At 42.3% G+C, this 26,093-nt stretch overlaps 1 protein-coding gene across 4 annotated transcripts; it reads right to left on the reverse strand.

The window, feature by feature from the left end:
• On the reverse strand, positions 1 to 25,843 carry EIF2S3 (eukaryotic translation initiation factor 2 subunit gamma). Of its 4 annotated transcripts, XR_012092058.1 has the most exons (13): positions 25,596 to 25,842; positions 24,960 to 25,023; positions 23,171 to 23,298; positions 22,965 to 23,086; positions 20,755 to 20,849; positions 17,886 to 18,044; positions 15,473 to 15,607; positions 13,705 to 13,799; positions 11,023 to 11,167; positions 7,468 to 7,637; positions 5,902 to 6,074; positions 2,500 to 2,945; positions 1 to 2,418 (listed from the first exon to the last, which is right to left on the reverse strand). XR_012092058.1 is itself a non-coding variant. In XM_037986414.2 (12 exons), exons 1-12 carry the CDS (start codon positions 25,662 to 25,664, stop codon positions 2,355 to 2,357), a joined length of 1,419 nt encoding a protein of 472 aa, XP_037842342.1. In that variant the 5' UTR covers positions 25,665 to 25,843; the 3' UTR covers positions 1 to 2,354. The 4 variants fall into 4 exon arrangements, 3 of the variants coding, with proteins under 3 accessions (XP_037842342.1, XP_072869935.1, XP_072869936.1); XM_037986414.2 differs by lacking the exon at positions 2,500 to 2,945 and having other exon boundaries at positions 25,596 to 25,843; XM_073013834.1 differs by having other exon boundaries at positions 1 to 2,945.
• Positions 25,844 to 26,093: the final 250 nt, after the last annotated feature.

The following is a 26,093-nucleotide window of genomic DNA, read 5'->3' on the forward strand; positions in this document are numbered from 1 at the left end:
TTAATGTTTGATTTAGAATTGTTTTATTTGTGTTCCTCATGCTACAACACAACCTTCAAAGTCAGCGAAGTTTATAACATTAATATGCTTCCTCAAAACATCAATTTAGATAACCCATAGCCAGAGCTTCTAAACTTCTACAATGCAACTTCAACATTCCCAAGAGCACAATATGCTTCAAATCCCATCTCAATGCAAATTTAAGAAAAGCAAAGCAAACTGTATTACCAGACTACCAAAATTCAGTAAGATTCTGTAATTTAATATATCTACTTCTCAACTCTCTAAATTTGTTTCTCAACACTGGGGAGAGTTTTTAAAGATATCAATACCTGAATTCTACTCCAAGCCAATTAAATCAGAACAATTAAAATCAGAATCTCTGTGGGGCATCTTTTTTTTTTTTTTTTTTTTTTTTTTTATTTAAAAAAAAGCTTCCCCACTCAAGCCTGTAATCCCAGCACTTTGGGAGGCCGAGACGGGTGGATCACGAGATCAGGAGATCGAGACCATCCTGGCTAACACGGTGAAACCCCGTCTCTACTAAAAAATACAAAAAACCAGCCGGGCGAGGTGGCGGGCGCCTATAGTCCCAGCTACTCGGGAGGCTGAGGCAGGAGAATGGCGTGAACCTGGGAGGCGGAGCTTGCAGTGAGCTGAGATCTGGCCACTGCACTCCAGCCTGGGCGACAGAGCGAGACTCTGTCTCAAAAAAAAAAAAAAAAAAGGCTTCCCCAGCAATTCTATTGTCAGTGAGTTGTAAATCACTGCTCAACAGAACCTCTTATGAAGCAAAAACATAAAGAAAAATAAGCCGGGCACAGTGGCTCACGCCTGTAATCCCAGCATTGTGGAAGGCAGAGATGGACAGATCACCTGAGGTCAGGAGTTCAAGACTAGCCTTGGCAACATGGTGAAATCCCATCTCTACTAAAAATACAAAAATTAGCTGGGTATGATGACACGTGCCTGTAATCTCAGCTACATGGGAGGCTGAAGCACGAGAATCACTTCAACCAGGGAGGCAGAGGCTGCAGTGAGCAAAGATCGTGCCACTGTACTTTAGCCTAGGTGACAGAGTGAGCCTCTGTCTCAAAAAAAAAAAAAAAAAAAAAAAAAAAGGAAAAGTACACGAAGTATAGGGACATGGGGAATAAGTTAAAAATCAAAAGGACTCACTCACTGCTTTCTAACATCTTTTACTTCTTGACCTTTCGAAACATCCAAAAATTAGTAATATAATCTGTGTCACAATCTTAACAGTTAAGAAAAACCATAAAATGAAGGCCTAGAAAGATCTTTTGTTACTCATCTAGAATTATTTGGTATAACAGTATTTTCCAATGGAGGAAGACTATTGGATTTCAGGCATAAAACAATGCAGAAAAAAAGCTCAAGGCATCACAGGGAGAGGGAGATAACTTCTGACTCTGGTTTCCTGTGTTTCAGGCCAGGAAGAGCAAGGGGAGAAAAATATCTGTCCATGGGAACAAGTAATCATGCTTTAAAGGACAATTTCATTCAAACCCATTCATTTCCTTTTCATGCAAAATTTCAAAGATAAAGCAACATAAAATATGGGGCCAAGAAAAGAGAGAAGGTCTTCAAGGAGAATTTGTGCCTTTAAGTTTTTACTGGTACAACAGTCCTTCAGCCTGGAGGTACTCAAAGACGAATCATGAAAAAGAAAAAAAAACTTTATTTCAAGCAGGTTCAGTGATATATGTGTGTACTACAGCAAAGGCTGGTTGTGGCCAAGTTTCATTTCAAACTGTATGATGTGGGCTGGGCAAGGTGGCTCACGCCTGTAACCCCAGCACTTTGTGAGGCCGAGGTGGGCTGATCACCCTGAGGTCAGGAGAGACTGGCCTGGCCAACATGCCAAAACCCCGTCTCTACTAATAATACAAAAATTAGCTAGGTGTGGTGGCGTGCACCTGTAATCTCAGCTCCTCGGGAGGCTGAGGCAGGAGAATCACTTGAACCCGGGAGGTGGAGGTTGTGGATCACGCCACTGCACTCCAGCCTGGGTGACAGAGCCAGACTCAAAAACAAAAGAAAATAAAACAAACAAAAAAACCAAAACTGCATGATGTATAATTTTGACATTATGTGGGAACGTTTGACTTCTGCCAAAATGTAGATTCAATCCAATATTATGCCAATTTTTATATTAACTGTAGTCCCTAAATTTTCATAACCAAAAAAAAAAAGAGAATAACCTTACAGTTACCTACTAAGGTAACGAACTGTGAAATCAATTCCCCAATATTGCTTTGAAAATAAACCCCTTGGTTGTTAAGAGAAATTCCAACTTCCAACTCCATCCGAATGTATTATTTAACCGGTATTCTTCAGTCATCATCTACTGTTGGCTTGATTGTCACTCCTCTTCTTATCTGACCCCAACCAATTAAACTGCAAAATGAAAATAAAAGAAATCATAAATCTTACATCCATTTCACTCTCATTACCACACAATCGTATGATAAATTTTACCTGCTTATCTTCTGAATTCAAATTTGTTCCCAAAGCCTGCTCCTCCATAAAGAAAGCCTACATTATATTCTTAGATTCTTTTTTATTCTTGCTTTTTTGTTTTTGTGGGTTTTTTTGAGACAGTCACTCTGTCACCCAGTCTGGAGTACGGTGGTGCGATTTCGGCTCACTGCAACCTCCGGCTCCCGGGTTCAAACAGTTCTCGTGCCTCAGCCTCCCGAGCAGCTGGGACTACAGGCATGCGCCACCATGCCCGGCTAATTTTTTGGTATTTTTAGTAGAGATGGGGTTTCACTATGTTGGCCAGGCTAGTCTCAAACTCCTGGCCTCAAGTGATCCGCCCATCTCAGCCTCACAAAGTGTTGGGCTTACAGGCATGAGCCATCGTGCCCGGCCTGAAAGTTTATTGTTTAAATCTATTTTAAAATACACTGGAAGTCGTATGTCTGCAATAGCAAAAAAATATATAATCACAAAAGAGAGTAAAATCAAAAGGGCATAAACCACCACAAATAATTATTTACTTAAGAGACAACAAAAATTTAACTTTCTAAATTACAGGGCAATAATTCAGATAAATCTCCTGGACAAGTGATGAGACCATCATGGACACAGTAGCATGGAAGCCTTAACAAAGGAAACAGGGCTGGGCGGGGTGGCTCATGTCTATAATCCCAACACTTTAAGAGGCTGAGGTGGGAGGATGGCTTGAGGCCAGGAGTTTGAGATCATGCTGGGCAACACAGTGAGACGTGTCTACACGAGACAGTGAGAAGTGTCTACAAAAAACAAAAAAATTAGCTGGTCATGGTGGTGTGAGCCTATAGTCCTAGCTACTTAGACACTGAGGCTGCAGTGAGCTATGATCAAGCCACTAAACTCCAGCCTGGTCAACAGAGAGATCCTGCCTCTAAAAAATATAAAATAAATAATTAAGGAAGTAGATAGTGGGCAGGGGTGATCTGAATAATTATGGGGACAGTCAGGGCACAAAATAGTCTAATTTAGAGGGTTTATATAAGACAATGCAGAAGGAAAGGTTAAATGGGTTGAAGCAGGTTTCTAGAAAAGTCCCAAATGTCAAATAGTAGTGAGAAGCCTCTAGAAATTATTAAACACAGCATGATGAAAATGTTTTAAGAAGACTAATTTTGACCAAGCTCTTAAGTAATAAAAAGGCAAACTAGGGGTCTTTCACACTAACTGTGAAGTGTAAAGTGATGGTGGTATGGACTGTGATGATGTGACAAGGAATGGAAAGCAAGGGGCAAACTCAATAACTAACCTGGAAAGAGCAAAAAGTCAGAAGCCAAAAATGTGTGTATGCTTCCTGGGTCTATGCTCTCAAAAGACCTAGAAGCAATAGCACCCTAGGAGCAATGAGCATACTGAACACTCAGCTTTTCATTTCTAAGAGAAATGGCCAGTTTTAAAACTGGAACAGAGAAGGTACAAGATGAGTCTGGAAGATACTGTGCCAGAAAATAAGGAAATGTTCCAAAAAAAGAAGAGGTTGGGCATGGTGGCTCACGCCTGTAATCCCAGCACTTTGGGAGGTCAAGGAAGGCGGATCACCTGAGGTCAGGGGTTCGAGACCAGGCTGGCCAATGTGGTGAAACCCCATCTCTACTGAAAATACAAAAATTAACTGGGCACGGTGGCACGTGTCTGTAGTCCCAGCTACTTGGGAGGCTGAGGCAGGAGAATCGCTTGAACCTGGAAGGCAGAGGCTGCAGTGAGCTGAGATCACGCCACTGCACTCCAGCCTGGCGACAGAGCGAGACTTCGTCTCAAAAAAAAAAAAAAAAAAGAAAAAAAAATGATGAATACATGTCAAAAGGACACAAGAGCCAGCCTGAAGGACCTCCACTGGCCAAACGTTGAAAAATGCACATGAAAATAAAGGAAGACAGTGATGGATCATAACATGTTGAATAAAATGGGACTCCATGAGTCCATATTATAACTAGATAGGGAAATAAATAACGGCAAAGAAAGAATGCCAAATGATAAATGTGGGGTGGTAGAGTTGAGGGAGGATACTGTGACCTGTAGAGGTGCTATGATTTTGTAATCATTATAGTCAAGTTCAATTCAGGCAAGAATCATCAGTGGATGCTACATCCAGGGGTGTGGGATTCGATAAGCAGCAGGCTATTCGTATTGGCTGAAAAGATCTCCCTACAGATTGCTTACTAGTTGCAAGGGTAGAGAGTAACTACACAGTAGAGAGGCTGGACAACATCTTGACTACATAGTCAAAACTAACCTTAATAAAGAGGAGCAGTCAGATATCATGTGCCTCTAGCTGTGATTCCTGAGAAGGAGACTTCACAGTGTATTTAACTTAAGAACCTGAATCTAATGTTACACTTCCGAACCATAAGAAAAACCCAAATTGAGGAATATTCTATAAAGTAACTAGCTTGTATTCTTCAGAACTGTTAATGTCAATTAAGACAAAGGCTGAAAAAGCTCCAGATTAAATATCAAAGAGACATAAAATTAAATGCAATGCATGATTTTAAACAGGAGGAACATAAAGTACGTTATTGGGATAAGTAATAAAACTGAAACATGCACTGTAGATTTCAGTATTTTGCCAATGTTAAATTTCTAAGTGCTTATATAAGAGTACCCTTTTTTGATGGGAAATACACACTGAAGTATTAAGAGATCAAGAAGCATAACATATATAGCCTACCCTCAAATGGTTCAGGAAAAAACTTACATTTGTAAATAAATCTGTATGTGTATTTGTCAATCTAGGAAAAGGCTATAGAGGAGTTTTCTGTAAAATTGTTGCAATTTTTCTATTAAGTGTGAAATGATTTCCAAAGTCAATGACAATAGAAATACTGAACCCAAATTCATTCGGTTTTGCATAGGTTGTGTCTAATAGGCAGAGAAGTCAATCACAGTATTTGGACTAAAATATGGGACTATAGTCAAGGTTGGAGTTTTTTTCTGAGACGGAGTCTCGCTCTGTCGCCCAGGCTGGAGTGCAGTGGCGCCATCTCGACTCACCTCACTGCAAGCTCCGCCTCCCAGGTTCACGCCATTCTCCTGCCTCAGCCTCCCGAGTAGCTGGGACTACAGGCGCCCGCCACCACGCCCGGCTAATTTTTTGTATTTTTTAGTAGAGACAGGGTTTCACCATGTTAGCCAGGATGGTCTTGATCTCCTGACCTCATGATCCGCCCGCCTTGGCCTCCCAAAGTGCTGGGATTACAGGCGTGAGCCACCGCACCCGGCCGAAGTATAGTTTTCAAAGTCATCCAAATAAATAGTTGAGACTGAAAGCCACAGTAACTGTTGTCCTCAAGGAAGAATGTGCTTTTTTTTTCTGTACAAGACTGTGTCTTTTTTTAATTAGACAGTGGCAAAGACTAACAAACTTACCGCCAGTGTTTTTCAACTCTTCGGCTAAGGGCAATTTTTTCTCCTACCTCTGTGCACACTGGATTGGTCAAAACAATTTTACCCAAATCGGCCTTGACAGCACTAACTCTCCCTCCTGTCGACAGGGATCCTATGTTCACCATGAGCACTTCATTCTTAGACAGCTTTTGAACCTAGAAAAATACATTAGGGAAAAATAAATCCCAAAATCAAGAAAATGCTTTCCAAATATAAGTAAGAATTTACCAAATACTATGGAAAATACATCAATCATAAAAGAAAAAAAATTCTATATAAATTTTATTGTAAAGGAATTTGAACTATATACAGTCTAAAGACAGCAAAAGGAAGGTTTATTTGGCACCCACTGAACTTACACAAGATCCACCTGTACAAAATAAGGTAGGAACCATACCAAAGAACCTCTTAAAATTCTGAAGCAGTTACCTAGTACAAATGAGGTACAAAATTTCCCAAAGTGGGGAATGGGGAGGACTATGGCTATATAAGAGTTAACATGGGCCAGGCGCAGTGGCACACGCCTGTAATCCCAGCACTTTGGTTGGGAGGCTGAGGAGAGCAGATCACCTGGGCGGTGAGGAGAGGTATGATTGCTTATTTTCCTAAATCTTTGCCAACACTAGGTGTCAGCAATTTCCCATCTCTGCCAACCTAATCTGGGACATTTTTTAATAATCATGAAGCTGGGCACAGTGGATCACACCTGTAATCCCAGCACTTTGGAAGGCTGGGGTGGGCAGATTGCTTAAACCCAGGAGTTGGGAGATCAGCCTGGGTAACACGGCAAAACTCCGTCTCTACAAAAAATACAAAATTAGCCAGACGTGGTGGCCCGCACCTGTAGTCCCACCTACTCAGGAGGTTAAGGTGGGAGGATGGCTTGAGCTGGGAGATCGAGGCTGCTGTGAGTCAAGATTGCACCACTGCACTCCAGCCTGGGCAACAGAGCAAGACTCTCTCAAAATAAACAACAAAAAAATCATATGGATTTTAGGAATATCATGTCTTTGTCATAAATGGCAAATACTTTTCCCTGTTTTTTAAGTTTCTTTCTTAAACTGACTACCATATAGTTCTCAATTTTGGCCGGATGCAGTGGCGCATGCCTGTAATCCCAGCACTTTGGAAGGCCGATGCGGGTGGATCACTTGAGGTCAGGAGGTCAAGACCAGCCTGGCTAACATATAGTGAAACCCCATCACTACTAAAAAATACAAAAATTAGTTGGGCGTGCTGGTGCATGCCTATAGTCCCATATACTTGGGAAACCGAGGCAGGAGAATCGCTTGAACCCAGGAGGCGGAGGTTGCCATGAGCTGAGATCGCGCCACTGCACTCCAGCCTGGGCAACAGAGCAAGACTCCAACTCCTAAAAAAAAAAAAAACAAACAAACCAAAAAAACCCTCAATTTTGGGGAGGTCAAATTTATTTACCTTTTCTTTTTTTCTTAATTTCATGTTAACTACAAAACAATAAAACTCAACACTGGTTTAACACTCCCATTTGTCACTTTTTTACAAACAGGAATTATAAAAAGCATTTACCTTTGCTGCTTTCTTGTCTCCTTCAGTGCGTACACCTAGAAGCCGTCTAAGCAGGAAATAGGAAATTTCCAATTCTGTGAATATCTCAGGTAAAGCTCCGACTGCACCAAGTACTTGTCCCACCATTCTGTCAGCCCGGCACAAAGTGGGGTCAATTTTTGTTCCAACTCCTAATATAAAAATAAGATGTATACAGCTCAATTTTTTATTTCCTAAAACACCTATAAAGTGAATTAGTCCACCAGGCACAGTGGCTCACACCTGTAATCCTAGCACTTTGGTAGGCTGAGGCGGGTGGATGCCTGAGCTCAGGAGTTCAAGACCAGCCTGGGCAACACAGTGAAACCCCGTCTCTATTAAAATATAAAAAAGTAGCCAGGTGTGGCGGCGTGTGCCTGTAGTCCCAGCTACTCAGGAAGCTAAGGCAGGAGAATCGCTTGAACCCAGGAGGCAGAGGTTGCAGTGAGCAGAGATCACACCACTGCACTCCAACCTGGGTGACAAAGTGAGACTCCATCTCCCAAAAAAAAAAAAAAAAAGTGAATTAGATACCCCAAAGCCATATAAGCACAGCACATACCTACACACTTTCATACTTTTATTTTCATACTCATACAATAGCTATATAGGCACAAGAAAATACCTGTTTTATCTAGACAAATAGAAATGTACACTCATGAGATGACTGGGCAAATGAGAACAGAAAGATTCTCTTGATTTAAATTCTAAACAAAGGGTTTAGAAATCTGATTTTCTAGGAATGATGGCTTGGCTGAGAACTTAATGCAGGAGATGTAAGTATTACTGACCTGGTCTTGAAAACAATAAAAATAAATTCTAAACAAAGGGCAAATAGAGATAATAAGTGAACTCAAAATGAGTCTGAATATCCTTAACAAAAACTGAAAGAATACAAAATTTTAAATGAGTAGTTTGCAGAGTATTTGCATGCCATTTCTCCCCTGAAAGACTGATTGAAATGATAATTAAAGACCACATATGGGCTGGGCGCGGTGGCTCACGCCTATAATCCCAGCACTCGGGGAGGGGTTCAAGTTGGAGGATTATCTAAGGTTAGGAGTTCAAGACCAGCCTGACCAACATGGCAAAATCCAATCTCTACTAAAAATACAAAAATTACCCGGGCGTGGTGGCAGACACCTGTAATCCCAGCTACTGGAGAATCACTTGAACTTGGGAGGCAGAGGTTGCAGTGAGCCGAGATTGCGCCACTGCACTCCAGCCTGGGTGACAGAGAGACTCTCAAAAAAAAAAAAAAGACTACATATGATTCCTGGGATCTACTTCAAAATATTCTAGCTGTGTCTTGAGGGGAGTAGGGGAAAGAAGATACATAGATGGAACAAGATTGATTTGGAAAACTTTTTTTTGCCGCTGTTGTTGAGACACAGTCTCTCTCTGTCGCCCAGGCTGGAGTGCAGTGGTGTGATCTCGGCTCACTGCGACCTGGGATTACGGATATGTGCTGTCATGGCTAATTTTTTTTTTTTGTATTTTTAGTAGAGACAGGTTTCTCGAACTCCTGTCCTCCAGGTGACCCGTCCACCTCGGCCTCCCGAAGCGCTGGTAATACAGGCATGAGCCACCGCACCCGGCCAAGATTGGTAAAACATTAATAATTGCTGAAGCTGAGTGATGGCTCTATGGGGGTTATCATTACAGTATAGGCCAAGTGCGGTGGCTCACGCCTGTAATCCCAGTATTTTGGGAGGCCAAGGAGGGTGGATCACTTAAGAACAGAAGTTCGAGACCAGCCTGGCCAACATGGCGAAACCCCATCTCTACTAAAAATACAAAAATTAGCTGGTTGTGGTGGTATGTGCCTGTAGTTCCAGTTACTCGAGAGGCTGAGGTACGAGAATTAACTGAACCCAGGAGGCAGAGGTTGCAGCAAGCCGAGATCATACCACTGTACTCCAGCCTGGGTGGCAGAATAAGACTCTGCCTCAAAATAAATAAATAAATAAATAAAAAGTTCCTTAAGTTAAATTTTTAAAAGGTTACCAGATCTCCCTTGTTTACCACACACATGCACACAAAGGATAAAATGAGAGATGGAACTACAGGCACCAAACCAAGTTTATTTTACTATTTGATCGGAGAAACGGCATCTCACGGTTTCCTAGGCTGGTCTCAAACTCCTGGTCTCAAGCAATCTTCCCACTTCGGCTTTCCAAAGCACTGGGATTATAAGCATGAGCCACCATGCCCAACCTGGTAAACTCTTTTTTTCTTTTCTTCTTGTTTTTCTTTTTTTTTTTTTTTGAGACAGAGTGTCACTCTGTCACCCAGGCTGGAGTGCACTGGTGTGATCTCGGCTCACCCTCCGCCTCCTGGGTTCAAGCGATTCTCGTGCCTCAGCCTCCCGAGTAGCTGGGATTACAGGCGTGGGCCAAACACCCAGCTAACTTTTGTATTTTTAGTAGAGACAGGGTTTTACCATGCTGCCCAGGCTGGTCTCAAACTCCTGAGCTCAAGCAATCCATCCACCTCAGCCTCCCAAATTACTGGGATCACAGGCGTCAGCCACTGCGCCCAGCCAATCTGGTAAACTCTTTTTTGTTTTTCTGTTTTCTTTTATTTCCTTTTTAAAATTTTCAACCAGAGACACAGCTTGTTTGGTGAAGAATAAACTGTGCCCTTACCAAACATTTTCTTCTTTAATCTAAAGGTACATACACCCCCTCTAATTCTCACTGAATCTTTCATTTTTCTGGGTATTGAGTAATACAGTAAGTTGTAAGAGACTAGAAAAGTTTTTAAATCATTTCAGTAATTGCTACACAAAGAAATTTATTTTCTTTTATTTCTACATCATTGGAAATACGATCTGACATCATTCAACTGACATTTGTAGGTAATTTCCCATTTGCAAAATATACACAAAAGCAACCATGGCCGGGCACGGTGGTTCATGCCTGTAATACTAGCACTTTGAAAGGCCAAGGCGGGGGACTGAGCTCAGGAGTTCGAGACCAGCCTGGGCAACACGATGAAACCCTGTCTCTACTAAAATACAAAAATCTTAGCTGGGCCTGGCAGCATGTGCCTGTAGTCCCAGCTACTCCGGGAGGCTGAAGCAGAAGAATTGCTTGAACCTGGGAGGTGAAGGCTGCAGTGAGCCAAGATTGCGCCACTGCACTCTAGCCTGGAGGACACAGCAAGACTCCATCTCCAAAAAAAAAAAAAAAAAAAAAAAGGCAACCATTATCTACCACAAAAATTGTGTTAACAAAAACAGAAGTGTAGGTAAATACCTTACATGATAAGTCATCAAACTTTTTTATATTGCTAAAAAGGAGTTACTCTATATTTGACCAAAATGTATCCTTTATGTTTAAAAATCATTTTTACAAATGCATGAAACCATCTTATAACCTAAAACAAGAGCTTAACCACATGATTGTTCCCCCGCCCCACTCTATTATTAAAATACCCAATTAAAAATCTATAATATGTCCCTTTTGGTAATCCATCCCCCATGAAAAGTCCACAAATAGCCACAAATTAAAAGAGATGAGAAAAAATCCTTACCAATAAGACCGCCTGGAGCAGCATATTGCAGATCATTATGCTCTGCAAAAAGTGATACAATTTTGGAAAAGATTGGTTTACACATGAGTTTTCCTTCACTATCTTTGGAAACAATACCAGGTCTTACTTCTATCTCCTGGCCCACCTGTAAACATATAATTAATAATTAGAATTACTGTGTTACACAAAATGACCATTTACCTATCAAAAGTTCCAACAGGGATTGGGTGCGGTGGCTCACGTGTGTTATGCCAGCATTTTAGGAGGCCGAGGCGGGTGGATCACCTGAGGTCAGGAGTTTGAGAGCAGCCCAGCCAACACAGTGAAACCCCGTCTCTACTAAAAACACAAAAATTAGCCAGGTGTAGTGGCACGCACCTGTAATCCCTGCTACTCAGGAGGCTGCAGCAGAATTGCTAGAACCTGGGAGACAGAGGTTGCAGTGAACCGAGATCGCACCACTGCACTCTAGCCTGGGCGACAGAGAGAGACTCCGTCTCAAAAATAAAATAAAAAAATAATAAAGTTCCAATAGGAAGATCATAAAACTGAAAAGGCAATCATTCCTATATTTCAAAGATAATTATTCTTTTTTTTTTTTTTTTTTTTTTTGAGACGGAGTCTGGCTCTGTCGCCCAGGCTGGAGTGCAGTGGCCGGATCTCAGCTCACTGCAAGCTCCGCCTCCCGGGTTTACGCCATTCTCCTGCCTCAGCCTCCCGAGTAGCTGGGACTACAGGCGCCGCCACCACGCCCGGCTAGTTTTTTGTATTTTTTAGTAGAGACGGGGTTTCACCGTGTTAGCCAGGATGGTCTCGATCTCCTGACCTCGTGATCCGCCCGCCTCGGCCTCCCAAAGTGCTGGGATTACAGGCTTGAGCCACCGCGCCCCGCCGATAATTATTCTTTAAAAAAAAAAAAAAAAAAAAAGATGCGAACGAGACTGTCAAAACCAGAACCATCCAACTGTTGCTAACTACCCACCACACAAGTCTATTACCACATCAAATGTGCTCCATACTTACAAGTCTACAAATTTTGAAGTCAGACACAAAAGACATAATGGAAAACAAAGAAATATAGCTGGGCATGGTAGCTCATGCCTGTAATCCCAGCACTTTGGGAGGCTGAGGCAGGCAGATCACCTGAGGTCAGGAGTTAAGAGACCAGCATGGCCAATATGGCGAAACCCCGTCTCTATCAAAAAAAAAAAAAAAAATTAGGCTGGGCGCGGTGGCTCACACCTGTAATCCCAGCACTTTGGGAGGCTGAGGCGGGTGGATCACGAGGTCAGGAGATCGAGACCATCCTGGCTAACACGGTGAAACCCCGTCTCTATTAAAAAAAAAAAAAATACAAAAAAATTAGCCAGGCGTGGTGGCGGGCGCCTGTAGTCCCAGCTACTCGGGAGGCTGAGGCAGGAGAATGGCGTGAACCCGGGAGGCGGAGCTTGCAGTGAGCCGAGATCGCGCCACTGCACTCCAGCCTGGGTGACAGAGCGAGAGTCCGTCTCAAAAAAAAAAAAAAAAAAAAAAAAAATTAGCCAGGCGAGGTTGCGAGTGCCTGTAGTCCCAGCAAGTCGGGAGGCTGTGGCAGGAGAATCATCACCTGCACCCAGGAGGTGGAGGTTGCAGTGAGCCGAGATCATGCCAATGCACTCAAAAAAACAAACAAACAAACAAACAAAAAACTATTATCAGGGCTTGTAAATTAGTACAGCTACCATGGAGAACAATATGGAGGTTCCTTGAAAACCTGAAAATATGAAAATAGAGCTACCATATGATCCATCAATTTCACTAGTGGGTATACATTCAACAGAAAGGGAAGCAATATATCAAAGAGGTATCTGCACTCCCATGTTTATTGCAGCACAGTTCACAATAGCCAAGTATGGAATCAACCTAAGTGCCCATGAACAGATGAATGGATAAAGAAAATGCAGTATATAGGCCAGGTGCAGTGGCTCACGCCTGTAATCCCAGCACTTCGGGAGGCCAAGGTGGGTGGATTACCTGAGGTCAGGAGTTCAAGACCAGCCTGGTCAACATGGTGAAACCCCATCTTTACTACAAATACAAAAATTAGCTGGGCTTGGTGGCAGGTGCCTGTAATCCCAGCTACTTGGGAGGCTGGGGCAGTGAGAATTGCTTGAACCCGGGAGGTGAAGGTTGCAGTGCGCCGAGATCGCTACAGCTTGGGCAACAGAGCAAGACTCCACCTCAAAAAAAAAAAAAAAAGAAAACAAAAAAAGAAAAAGAAAAAAAGAAAAGGCAGCATATATATACAATGGAGTATTATGCAGCCATAAAAAATAAAGAAATTCTGCCATTTGCAGCAACATATCTAGAATTGGAGGCCATTCTAAGTAAAATAAGCCAGGTACAAAAAGACAAACATCACACATTCTTACTCATCTGTATATGTGGGAGCTAAAAAGGTGGATCTCATGAAGGTAGAGTGGATTCAGAGGTCTAGAAGGGTGGAGGGAGTGAAGTTTGAAGATGGAAAAGAAGAATATTAAAAAAGAGAACTCTTTATCAAATGCTAGAAACCATGGAAAAAATTTTATTTTTCAATTTGGATTGTCCATACTTTTTTTCCTGATTAAGACAAGGGTAAAACAAACAAACAACAACAACAACAACCAAAACCAAAATCACAACAACCAAAACCCATTTTACCTTTAATACTCCTTTTAGGATACTACCACCAGCTACACCTCCCTTAAGGTCATCAACTTCACAGCCAGGTTTGTTGACATCAAAAGATCTAATAACTAAAATAAAATAAAACAAATTAAAGTCAGTTCTGTTAATTTTAACTTTAGAAGAAATAATATTTTCCATGTTAACATTTCGAAAATAGTGACCATTTGAGATTTATACCAAAGGGATGCCTTTGTAACAAAATCTAGTATTATCCCAATGCTTATGCAATCTTACTTATGATGGGAAAAATGAAAATAACTTAAGTTTGTTAACAAGTGGCATATATGGTATACCAGTATTATAGAGCATCATGCAACTATTAATAATGCTGGAGCTGTATGTAATGATCTGGAAGGATGACCCTCATATACTGTTAAGAAAAATTATAAAAATTATATGTATAATACAATCCCACTTCCATAAAGAAAAATAAACTAATCAATGTCTGTATATGGATTTCTTTTTCCCTCTATCATAGAGGCTGGAGTGCAGTGGCACAATCATAGCTCACTATAGCCTCAAATTCGTGGGCTCAAGCGATCTTCCTGCCTCAGCCTACCAAGTAGTTGGGACTACAGGTACACACCACTGCACCCAGCTATATTTTATTTTGTAGAAACGGGTTCTTCCTTTGATGCCCAGGATGGTCCCAAACTCCTAGCCTTAAGCAATCCTCCCACCTCAGCCTCAGCCTCCCAAAGTGCTGGGATTACAGGTGAAAGCCACCATGCCCAGCCTGTGTATATGTTTATACATGATGATATGAACAATGAGGAAAGTGTGGGAATAATGGACAGCAAATGTTAACTTTGCTGACTTTAGGGCTAAGGGACTAGAACTTGAAGACAGAGAGATTATGGACATTTTCTTTACATACCTCTATAACTCCTGTAAGAACAATTCAGCTTTATAACTACAAAATACTAGGACTACATGACCTGCACTTCGGAAAGTATTTCCTACTAAACACCAGGAGCCTGGATGAAGGCCCAGAGGAGCTCAAATGTCTGTTTTGAGAAGGTTTCTACATCCTTGTGTAGGAACCACAAGCCTAGGTGATCAAATTATATCAATATCAGTTCTTCGTTAATTGAACAACAAAATCATCTATATGATGTTTTAGTCAGGAAGTTCGAACACCCTGACTAAAACATTATGATTCCATAGAGAATACTGTATTACTCCATCTTGATCATGTACCATATATTGAGCACAGAAAGGTTAACAGTTGTTTTTGTTTTTTTTTTTTGAGACACAGTTTCACTCTTGTTGCCCAGGCTGGAGTGCAGTGGCACGATCTCAGCTCATTGCAACCTCTGCTTCCTGGGTTCAAGCGATTCTCCTGCCTCAGCCTCCTGAGTAGCTGGGATCACTGGCGCCCGCCACCATGCCCAGTTACTTTTTTGTATGTTAGTAGAGACAGGGTTTCACCATACTGGTCAGGCTGGTCTCAAACTCCTGACCTCAGGTGATCCACCCACCTTGGCCTCCCAAAGTACTGGGATTATAGGCATGAGCCACCGTGCCCGGCCTAGGTTAACAGCTCTTATTGTGTTCAGGACTCTGTCCCTCATTCAGTAATACAATCTAGCACTACTAATACAATCTCGAATTGATTTCAAAAAAATTGTATGAATTATCACCTCTGCAGAAAGAGGAAATATTAATAAACATCCTTGAAGAGGAATCACCAATGTGGAAAAGATCAGATTAAGAGTTAAAGGCAAATCCTATCACTTACCAATAAGCCGGGGCTCTGAAGTAAAGTCTCTTGGGGGTACTGGAATTTTCTTTACTATGTACTCACAAACAACTTCAATATTGTATTTCAGCTGAGCCGAAATTGGAATAATGGGAGCTCCCTCTGCTACTGTACCTATATGACAAAATTCAGAAAGATCAAAATTATTCAGTTTTTTAAAATTTATTCTATGTATCTGTTACATAAAACGATTAAGATTACTATAATAAAATAGATGCCTAAACCCCATACAAATGTCAGCAACAAGTGGAAAGTGGATAATTCTGTTCAGAAAGATGGCAATATTCTGTTTGTTTTCACTCCTGAAAATGAATACTAATCCCTTTAAGGGAAAATTTGTTACTTTATATTAGTCGACATACTTAATAATAGTACAACGATAAACTTGTTTAAATAAAGAACATACTAACACTCCTGTGAAAGAACGCTCTACTAGTTGAAAAGATTTCTAACAACATGTAATTAATCTCCCAATAAATGTCAAGATAAAATTACAGACTCTGCTAATCAAAGACTGCTGGCACATATAATTTTAATTTTTTTTTTTTTTTTTTTTTTGAGACGGAATCTGGCTCTGTCGCCCAGGCTAGAGTGCAGTGGCCGGATCTCAGCTCACTGAAGCTCCGCCTCCCGGGTTTACGCCATTCTCCTGCCTCAGCCTCCCGAGTAGCTGGGACTACAGGCGCCGCCACCACGCCCGGCTAGTTTTTTGTATTTTTTAGTAGAGACAGGGTTTCACCGTGTTAGCCAGGATGGTCTCGATCTCCTGACCTTGTGATCCACCCGCCTCGGCCTCCCAAAGTGCTGGGATTACAGGCTTGAGCCACCGCGCCCGGCCGCTTTTTTTTTTTTTTTTTTTGAGACAGGGTCTTGCTCTGTCGCCCAGGCTAGACTGCAGTGGCATAATCACGGCTTGTTGCAACCTCCACTTCCCAGGTTCAAGCGATCCTCCCACCTCAGCCTCCTATATAGTAGCTGGGACCACAGGTGTGTGCCACCAAGCCCAGATAAATTTTTGGATTGACGGAGTTTTACCATGTGGCCCAGGTTGGTCTTCAACTCCTGGACTCAAGCGTTCCACCCGCCTCGGCCTCCTAAATTAGTATTACAAGTGTGAGCTACCAAGCCCAAACATATATATTTGCTCTGTATTAATTATATGTCAAACAAGCTAGTCAAAGAAATAGACCAAACACAATTAGACTTTAATCAAAATCACTTACTACTTTTCATGATGACAGAACTGAGTTCATAAGAAATTAACCTAACAAGAAAAACAAGACTAAGAGAGAAAATGTCAAGAATAAGATATATCATGTCTCCTCTGAAATGAAAAACATTATGCTATTAGAGAAGGGACACTCAAGAGATTTATTTACTTATTTATTTTTTATTATTATTATTTATTTTTATTTTTTTTTTTTTGAGACGGAGTCTCTCTGTCGCCCAGGCTAGAGTGCAGTGGCCAGATCTCAGCTCACTGCAAGCTCCGCCTCCCGGGTTCACGCCATTCTCCTGCCTCAGCCTCCCAAGTAGCTGGGACTACAGGCGCCCGCCACCTCGCCCGGCTAGTTTTTTGTATTTTTTAGTAGAGACGGGGTTTCACCGTGTTAGCCAGGATGGTCTCGATCTCCTGACCTCGTGATCCGCCCGTCTCGGCCTCCCAAAGTGCTGGGATTACAGGCTTGAGCCACCGCGCCCGGCCTATTATTATTATTTTTTAGACGGAGTTTCGCTCTTGTTGCCCAGGCTGGAGTGCAAAGGCAGGATCTCGGCTCACCACAACCTCCGCCCCGAGTTCCAGCGATTCTCTTGCCTCAGCCTCCCAAGTAGCTGGGATTACAGGCATGTGCCACCACACCCTGCTAATTTTGTATTTTTAGTAGAGACAGGGTTTCTCCACATTGGTCAGGCTGGTCTTGAACCCCGGACCTCAGATGATCCACATGCCTCGGCCTCCCAAAGTGCTGGGATTACAGGCATGAGCCACAGTGCCCGGCCAACACTCTAGAGATTAAATAATCACTGTCACTTCCAAATCTTAAAGTAGCTGTTCAGTAACAAATACTGTAAGATGAGGTTTTTAAACATTATTTTATTCATTTTACTATCACTGAGATTTTTTTTTAATCTGATCGATAAAGTTTCCAGAAAACAACCCCAGTTCTAACTTGCTGCCAGCAAAAATATAGTTTAGTATATTAAATTCAGAATCATAGATTTCATTAGTTGTATCAGGTTGCTAACAAGCAGTAGGTAGGGCGATAAGGCTTAAGACTCATAAGTTTACCTTGTTTTAGATAATATATTAAAAGTTAATTTAACATCTGGTATCCAGAGTAAATGTCTCTCAAAGTGATTCATAGATTTATTACATATTATGGCTTCTTACCTTGGACAAATGCAAGGATCTGCTCGTATTGTTCTTTAGCCTGACTTTCTTTTACCAAATCAATTTTATTTTGTAGAATCAAAATATGCTTCAGTTTCATGATCTCTATAGCAGCCAGGTGTTCAGACGTCTGAGGCTGAGGACAAGATTCATTACCAGCTAGTTGATGAAGAATAAAAAAGATACATATAAGAATAGCTGGAAATATCCAGAACAGGCAGGCAAATCCATAAAGAGAGAAAGCAGATTATTGGTTGCTAGGGGCTGGGGGAGGAAAACATGGCGATGGATGCTTCATGGGCATGGCGCTTCCTTTCGTGGTGATATAAAAGTTCTGGAACTAGATAGTGGTGAAACTACAAACACTATGTTGTACAAAATTGTCAATGTACTTAATGCCACTAAATTGTACACTTTAAATACATACAATGGTACATTTTGAGTCTCTTTTGCCACCCACTACCCCCCTGCCAAAAGAAGTTGGCATCTAATAAAGGAGACTTCTCAATGTTCTAACCCTAATGAAGGCAACATTCCTAGATATTATTGCCAGATATCCACCGTTTGGCCCTGCTTCACGTCTGTTGCCTGCGTTCACTGGAACCTCCCAATTGTCTGGCTCCCAATCCTGGTCCTGAGCAAGAAGCTTAAAATCAGTAAGTCTGGCTTTTCTCAGGGTCTGTACCCAGTTTTTGCTCAGGTATGGGGTATAGCCCTCTAACTCTCTCCAGTCTTAGAAATGTTCTGGCCCAGTCAAGTTCCTGAGAAGTAGACACTAATCAAAAGGGAAAGGCACCTAATACTGTCCATGAATTTTAACTAATATCAGAGGCTATTCTTCAACCGAGGGAGGGAAGAATGCTAACTGCGAAGATAACCCCCAGTGTATTATAAAGAAATGGGCATGTTTTGTTGAGGACTCCAATGATCAACCTCCTCAAGTCGTGATGTTCAAGTGTCCTGACTATACCGACATGGCATGCTTTAAAAAAAAAAAATTGTTTTTTTTTTTTTGAGACTGAGTCTCACTCTGTCTCTGTCACCCAGGCTGGAGTGCAGTGGCGTCACCTCAGCTCACTGCATCCTCTGCCTCCCGGGTTCAAGCGATTCTCCTGCCTCAGCCTCCTGAGTAGCTGTGATTACAGGTGTGCCCCACCACACCCGGCTAATTTTCGTACTTTTAATAGAGGCGGGGTTTCACCATGTTGACCAGACTGGTCTCAAACTCCTGATACCTCAAGTGATCCACCTGCCTTGGCCTCCCAAAGTGCAGGGATTACAGGTGTAAGCCACCACGCCCAGGTTTTTTTTTTTTTCAAGACCAAGTCTCCTTCTGTCACCCAGGCTGGAGTGCAATGGCTCGATCTCGGCTCACTGCAACCTCTGCCTCCTGGGTTCAAGTGACTCTCGTGCCTCTGCCTCCCAAGTAGCTGGGATTATAGGCATGCACCACCATGCCTGGCTGATTTTTTGTACTTTTAGTAGAGACAGGGTTTCACCCTATTGGCCAGGCTGGTCTTGAACTCCTGACTTCAAGTGATCCATCTGCCTCAGCCTCCCAAAGTGCTGGGATTACAGGCATGAGCCACCATGCCCAGTCGCTTTTTTTTTGAGATGTAGTTTTCGCTCTTGTTGCCCAGACTAGAGTGCAATGGCGCGATCCTGGCTCACCGCAACCTCTGCCTCCCGGGTTCAAGAGATTCTCCTGAGTAGCTGGTATTACAGACATGCGCCACCACACCCAGTTAATGTTTTTTGTTTTTTGTTTTTGAGACGGAGTCTTGCTCTGTCACCCAGGCTGGAGTGCAGTGGCGCGATCTCAGCTTGCTGCAAGCTCCGCCTCCCAGATTCACGCCATTCTCCTGCCTCAGCCTCCCGAGTAGCTGGGATTACAGGCACCTGCCACCACGCCTGGTTAATTTTTTGTATTTTTAGTAGAGACGGGGTTTCACCATGTTAGCCAGGATGGTTTCGATCTCCTGACCTCGTGATCCGCCCGCCTCAGCCTCCCAAAGTGCTGGGATTACAGGCGTGAGGCACCACATCCGGTGCTTTTAAAAAATTTTACCCCAGGCTTGGCGCGGTGGCTTACACCTGTAATCCCAGCACTTTGGGAGGCCGAGGCGGGTGGATCACAAGGTCAGGAGATCCAGACCATCTTGGCTAACACAGTGAAACCCCGTCTCTACTAAAAATACAAAAAATTAGCCAGGCGGGGTGGCGGGCGCCTGTCGTCCCAGCTACTCGGGAGGCTGAGGCAGGAGAATGGCGTGAACCCTGGAGGTGGTGCCTGCAGCGAGCGGAGATGGCGCCACTGCACTCCAGCCTGGGCGAGACAGAGACAGACTCCGTCTCAAAAAAATAAAATAAAATAAATAAAAATAAATAAATTTTATCCCATAGTAATGGAATCTCTCAACAGCTAACGTAAGAAACAATACATACACTACCCTTCAAAACTCCACTTATTCCTAGACTTCAGCACTTACTATGAATGGTATTTGTATCTTAAATACTTCCACAGTAGACAGTTCAGACATACACACACACACAAACCATAACACAAAGTTTTACACATACATTTAAATCACCTCATGTGATTTAAATGAGAAAAATGAACTACTGACTTTTTTTCATTTTCTCAAATGCTACCACAAGAATTCTCACAAGCTATCAGCCCCAAATCTATCTTTTTCAGTATTTTGTGATAGCTGGTAGGTAGGAAAGTCATCCTGGATGACACGTTAGTTCCCATTCATGTCACCCTTAGGTAATAGATATGATCCTTAAAGGCCTTAGTTCCGCTTTAAATACTTCATCTTGGACTTGCTCCACACTGATTTGTCCAAACCAATTGTGAGGTATTTACCTATCAACAGAAGAGCTGCATCCATCACTGCTGCACCATTCAGCATAGTAGCCATCAAAATATCATGGCCAGGACAGTCAACAAAGGAAACATGTCTAACAATTGAGAAATAACAATCAGCCTTAACATCAATCACTACTTAAACATGCTAGTTATAGATTTTTTTAAAGTTAAATCAACTTAGGAAATAATCTTATTGGTATAAAATGGTTACAGGGCTTGGTGTTTCTAGAACTTGGAAATAAGTTCACCAGCTGATTAAAACCACTGCAGATTACAAAGCAAATTAAATTAGTTATGTGCAGAACGGAAGATAAAGAAACTCCCAAATCCAACGAAAGTGAAAATGGTATAGAATAATGGTGTAGAGTATATACTGAGAATGTCATTGATTTGAAAGCTAAAACTTATAATGACTTATCCCAGCACTTTGGGAGGCTGAGGCAGGTGGATCACCCGAGGTCAGGAGTTTGAGACCAGCCTGACCAACTAGTGAAACCTGGCCTCTACTAAGAAAAAAAAGAAAAAAAAATTTTCCAAAAATACCTGTAGCACCTTGAAAAGCTAGAATTGCCCATTTGAAACAGAGATGGCAGCCCTTTTTAAAACAAAACTATAGTATTCATTCAGAGTCACAATTTTTTTTTTTCCTTGTATGCTCACATTGTCATGATCTAAAACAGAGGTCAGCTCTTAGGCCAAATCTAGCCCACCACCATATCTATTTATACATATATTGCCTACATCTGCTTCTGTAATAGAAGAACAGAAGCAACAGAAACTCTGGCTTGCAAAGCTGAAAATATTTACCATCTGGCCCTTTGTGGAAAAAAGTTTGCTAATCCCCTACTAAGGACCAGGACTACAGTGAGACAAGCGCGAACTTTAAGAGAATGCCAAAAAACTTAGTAATCAAGGAAAATGGCCAGGCATGGAGGCTCGTGCCTGTAATCCCAGCACTTTGGGAGGCTGAGGCAGGCAGATCACTTGAGGCCAGGAGATGGAGATGAGTCTGGACAATATGGTGAAAGCCCGCCTCTACTAAAAATATAAAAATTAGCTGGGCGTGGTGGCGCATGCCTGTAATCCCAGCTACTCGGGAGGCTAAGGCAGAAAAATAACTTGAACCAGGGAGTCAGAAGTTGCAGTGGGCCGAGACCACGCCACTGCACTCCAGCCTGGCGACATAGCAAGACTCCATCTCAAAAATAAACAAATAAATAAATAAATAAAAATACAAACTAGCTGGACGTGGTGGCTCATGCCTGTAATTCCAGCTACTCAGGAGGCTGAGGCATGAGAATTGCTTGAACCCAGAAAGTGGAGGCTGCAGTGAGCTGAGATTGCACCACTGCACTCCAACCTGGGCAACAGAGAGAGACTGTCTCAAAAAAAAAAAAGAAGAAAAGAATAAGAAAGAAAAATATATGCATTCAATATTTTTAAAAAGTCAAAATTAATGCAAAAAATCAATCATAAACAAAATACAAAGCCATGCTGAGCCAAAAAGTGATACTGAAGCAAGAGAGGAAACAAATTCAGTAATATTGAGTCTGCCTTTATTTAAAATTCTGATATTGTTTATTATATTTTTTGCATTAATTCCAAAAAAAACTGCATTAAAATATTTATCCTAATTACTGAGTTTTCTGGCATACCTCCACCCCCAGGCCCACTTAAATTTTGGGCTTGAGGTGAAGGCCTCACTTGTCTCTCCCTGGTCCCAGCCCTGCCCCAATCTAAACATTCCTTGTAGGGCATCTCCAATCCCCATAAACATCACTAGACAGATGTCAGTATGCTGATAACAAACCAGGTATGCAATCATATTCAGAAAATAGATGGAGAACAAGTTCAAGTGTTTTAGAGAAGTAATTAGAAATGGCTCTGTTCATCTCTATTTAATATACAAAAACAACACTGTTTAAAAGAAATTCAGGAAGCCTAGAAAAAGAATCCCTTCAATCCAATGAGTTGTTTTTCTATTTTGTTTAAGTGATACTTTTAGTTTGGAGAAATTGCAGGTAAGTATTTTAACTCAGGTTTAGATGCTTGACTTTTCAGATTTGCCATAAAAACATAAAACAATGGAAAACCAACAAAACCATTTAGCAATTAGGTTCATTGTTTAACATCTCAGTATTTCAAAAAGTACAAAACAGAAGACAATAAAATATAAAGTATAGTGTGCTTAGCAAAAAAAAGGTCACCTGACTAATTTGAAGTTCCCTTTGGTCCCTGCAATGTCTGTAGGAAACTCATCAGGTGTACTGCTCCCACAAGATCTATAACATTCTGGCCGAGGGCAACTTGGGTCATCAAGTTTATAAATCTAAAATTTCAATAAAAAAAGATTTTGATTTATTATCTGCACAACAATTAAAGTTAGTTTCTTGTTCCACAGTACACAGCTTACCTTAGCATTAGCATATCCAAGCTTGATTGTAATATTTCTTTCTAGTTCATTTTTGAACCTGACGGTGTGAACTCCAGAAATAGCTTTGACAACTGTGGATTTCCCATGAGCTACATGACCAATTGTACCTATGGTCAAAGTTCAAAAAATTAATTCATGTGTATTTAATTACATACCAAATATTTTTTCAAATAGTGTTAAGTGTAGAAAACCCAAAGCCGGCTGGACATGGTGGCTCACGCCAGTAATCCCAACACTTTGGATCACAAGGTCAAGAGATCGAGACCATCCCAGCCAACATGGTGAAACCCCATCCTACCAAAAATACAAAAATTAGCTGGGCGTGGTGGCGCGTGCCTGTAGTCCCAGCTACTGGGGAGGCTGAGGCAGGAGACTCGTTTGAACCCAGGAGGTGGAGGCTGCAGTGAGCCGAGATCGCACCACTGCACGTCAGCCTGGCATCAGAGCGAGACTCTATCACAAAATAAAATAAAATAAAATAAATAAAATAAAGCCAAAGCCATAACTTACTGTAAATATCAACATAAAACCAACAGTGATTTCCATTTTTCCTCCTCCATACCCCTTCCTACTAGAAACGTGTTCTCATATAGGACTGAAGAGAAACTTCCATGTAACAGCTTTACTTAAAAAACATACTCTGGGACAGACTGGAGTGCAAAGCCCTGATCACAGCGCACTGCAACCTCAACCACCTGGGCTCAAGCAATCCTCCCACCTCGGCCTCCTTGGTAGCTGGGACTGCAGGCATGCACCATCACACACAGCTAATTTTTTGTATTTTTTGTAGAGATGGGGTTTGGCCATGTTGCCCAGGCTGGTCTCCAACTCCAGGACTCAAGCAATCCACCCGCCTCCCAAAGGGCTGGGATTACAGGCATAAGCCACTGCACCCAGCCAGAACTTTATACATTAAGGAACCTTCCACCACTTCCAGATTAAGGTAAACAGGTATGATGGGCCCTGACACAACAAAAAGGGATTTGTGAACAAACAAGGAAACAACCTAAGTTTAATTGTAATTTGTTCCATTGATCAAATTATTGGGTCAATATATGCATAGTAATTCGCTTTAACTGGTATAGTCTTAGCATAGGTTGTTCGGAGATTAAGTTATGCTCCGAGGTCACCCCAACCAAAATTTTTAATGCAGGGGCAGTAGTTTAAGGCCTGTAGGCTTATTTGGGCTTTGTTTGCATTAATAAGTTAAAGCTCCAGACTGTAATACTGTAACTTTAATAGCCTCATGGTGGGGTCTTACTTTTTAACTAGGTTAAAAACTAGTCTTACTTTTTAACTATGCTGTTTGTACAAACTCAAAATGTCCAAAATTTACACTCGGTCAACGTAACTTCTCCTCTAAAGTTCCAGGTGCCAATTAAGAAAAAAAAACCCTCTACTTAATCACAGCTTGTACATCAAATAAATCTTTCATAAATTCGGCCCTTGAAATAATCCTGTGTGGCAAGTACAGCCACATTTTCACCTCTTCCTTAAACTTCTGCTACGTATGACTACATACTGCCTTATGCTATTAAACTTTTCCTATGTCTCCATTTTTTCTTCTTACCAAGTCTGTAAGCTAGACATGGGCAGCATTCTTTGTGCTCCCTTCCCCCGCAAATCTAGCAGGTGCTTTATTCACAAGGACTCAATATCTATTTCTTGAATATGTGAATCCTCATATTATCCAGGTAATCACACAAAAAGTGAGGTCAAAATTAATTGTTGGAGATCAAGAAGATCAGGTTTCTTAAGTTACTCTTACCTATATTAATTGTGGCTTGCCTGCTGATAACTTCGTGTGAAAGTGGCGTCAACTTGGTAACATCCTGGAATGAAATATATTTTAAAACATCGCACATAAAACAAAGCAGAACTTTTCCTTTGACTTTACGTTTACCATCTACATCTCGCCACCATCTGCACAGCTTTCTACTACTTCTAAAGCGCCTTTCCTCTATCGGTAACTTTGTACTCCTATGGCTGGGAAGCTGTAAGAGCCCTTCATCATTACACAACAGACTACACCTCCACTCAACTATGGGATATCTGGAGATCAGAGGCTCCCCCAATCTTGGGAACATTAGCACTAAAAGTAATGCAGACAAGACACTCCCTTCCCAGACGTTAAGAGGCTGAAACCATGACAATCAACATCAAGACTTCCAGCCGAATCCTCCAGAAGCTCGAAGTCCCACGACCGTACACCTCTGCGCCCAGATCGTGGACTGGCCTGGGTACAGGCGGCGTGAGCATGGCTTAAGGCGCCCAGCTCCAGGTCTCCCTCCTGACCCAGGCTCCTGACGCATGCTCCCGACACTGACTAGTACCAATGCCACCGAGAGGCTCGGTCATCTCCACTCCCGAGCTCACTCTGCATCCTCCCCAAGCAAAACCTCACCAACGTGGTGAGATCCTGACGCGAAAGATGCGGCTGCCCCAGAGTCACTCCAGCTTCTCCGCCCGCCATGTTGCCAGAAGAGGAAGGAAGTCACCCCGGCTGCCGCCTGATCGTCTGCAGGGGTCCTAGTGCGGGGCGGGGAAGCGGAGGCGGGAAGGCCGAGTAGGGGCTCAGGATGGCCAGTTCAGCAGCGGCCTCACTACTTGGACTTCTCTCCGCTTGAATCTGCACAGTGCCTGTCGGTAGGCTTACTGGAAAACACGGTGCAAAGTTGCTGGAGCAATTCGTCGCAGACCTGGTAGATATTTGTGCAGGCAATACTGAGGGCAGCCACCAAACCCCCGCCCCGCCCGGCCCGTGCGAGGCGGGTGATGCAACCCGGCGCGCGCGCTGGCCAGGGAGAGACCATTTCCGTTTCCTGTGGAGTTTCCCGAAACCTGGGAATCAGCTAGGGTGTGAGAACAGAAAAGAGGGAGTGTCCACCCCGCCCTGTTTTTT

Source organism: Chlorocebus sabaeus, chromosome X (genome assembly GCF_047675955.1).
Source record: "Chlorocebus sabaeus isolate Y175 chromosome X, mChlSab1.0.hap1, whole genome shotgun sequence".
NCBI lineage: Eukaryota > Metazoa > Chordata > Mammalia > Primates > Cercopithecidae > Chlorocebus > Chlorocebus sabaeus.

Bases quoted from the DNA above. Each gene is read 5' to 3' on its own strand.
- EIF2S3 (XM_037986414.2), bottom strand. From the start codon at position 25,664: ATGGCGGGCGGAGAAGCTGGAGTGACTCTGGGGCAGCCGCATCTTTCG. The intron at 20,850-22,964 runs GTGACCTTTTTT...CTCAATTGTTAG, and splicing joins GGGAACTTCAAATTAGTCAG to ACATGTTTCCTTTGTTGACT. The intron at 7,638-11,022 runs GTAAGGATTTTT...TTTTTATATTAG, and splicing joins TGCTCCAGGCGGTCTTATTG to GAGTTGGAACAAAAATTGAC.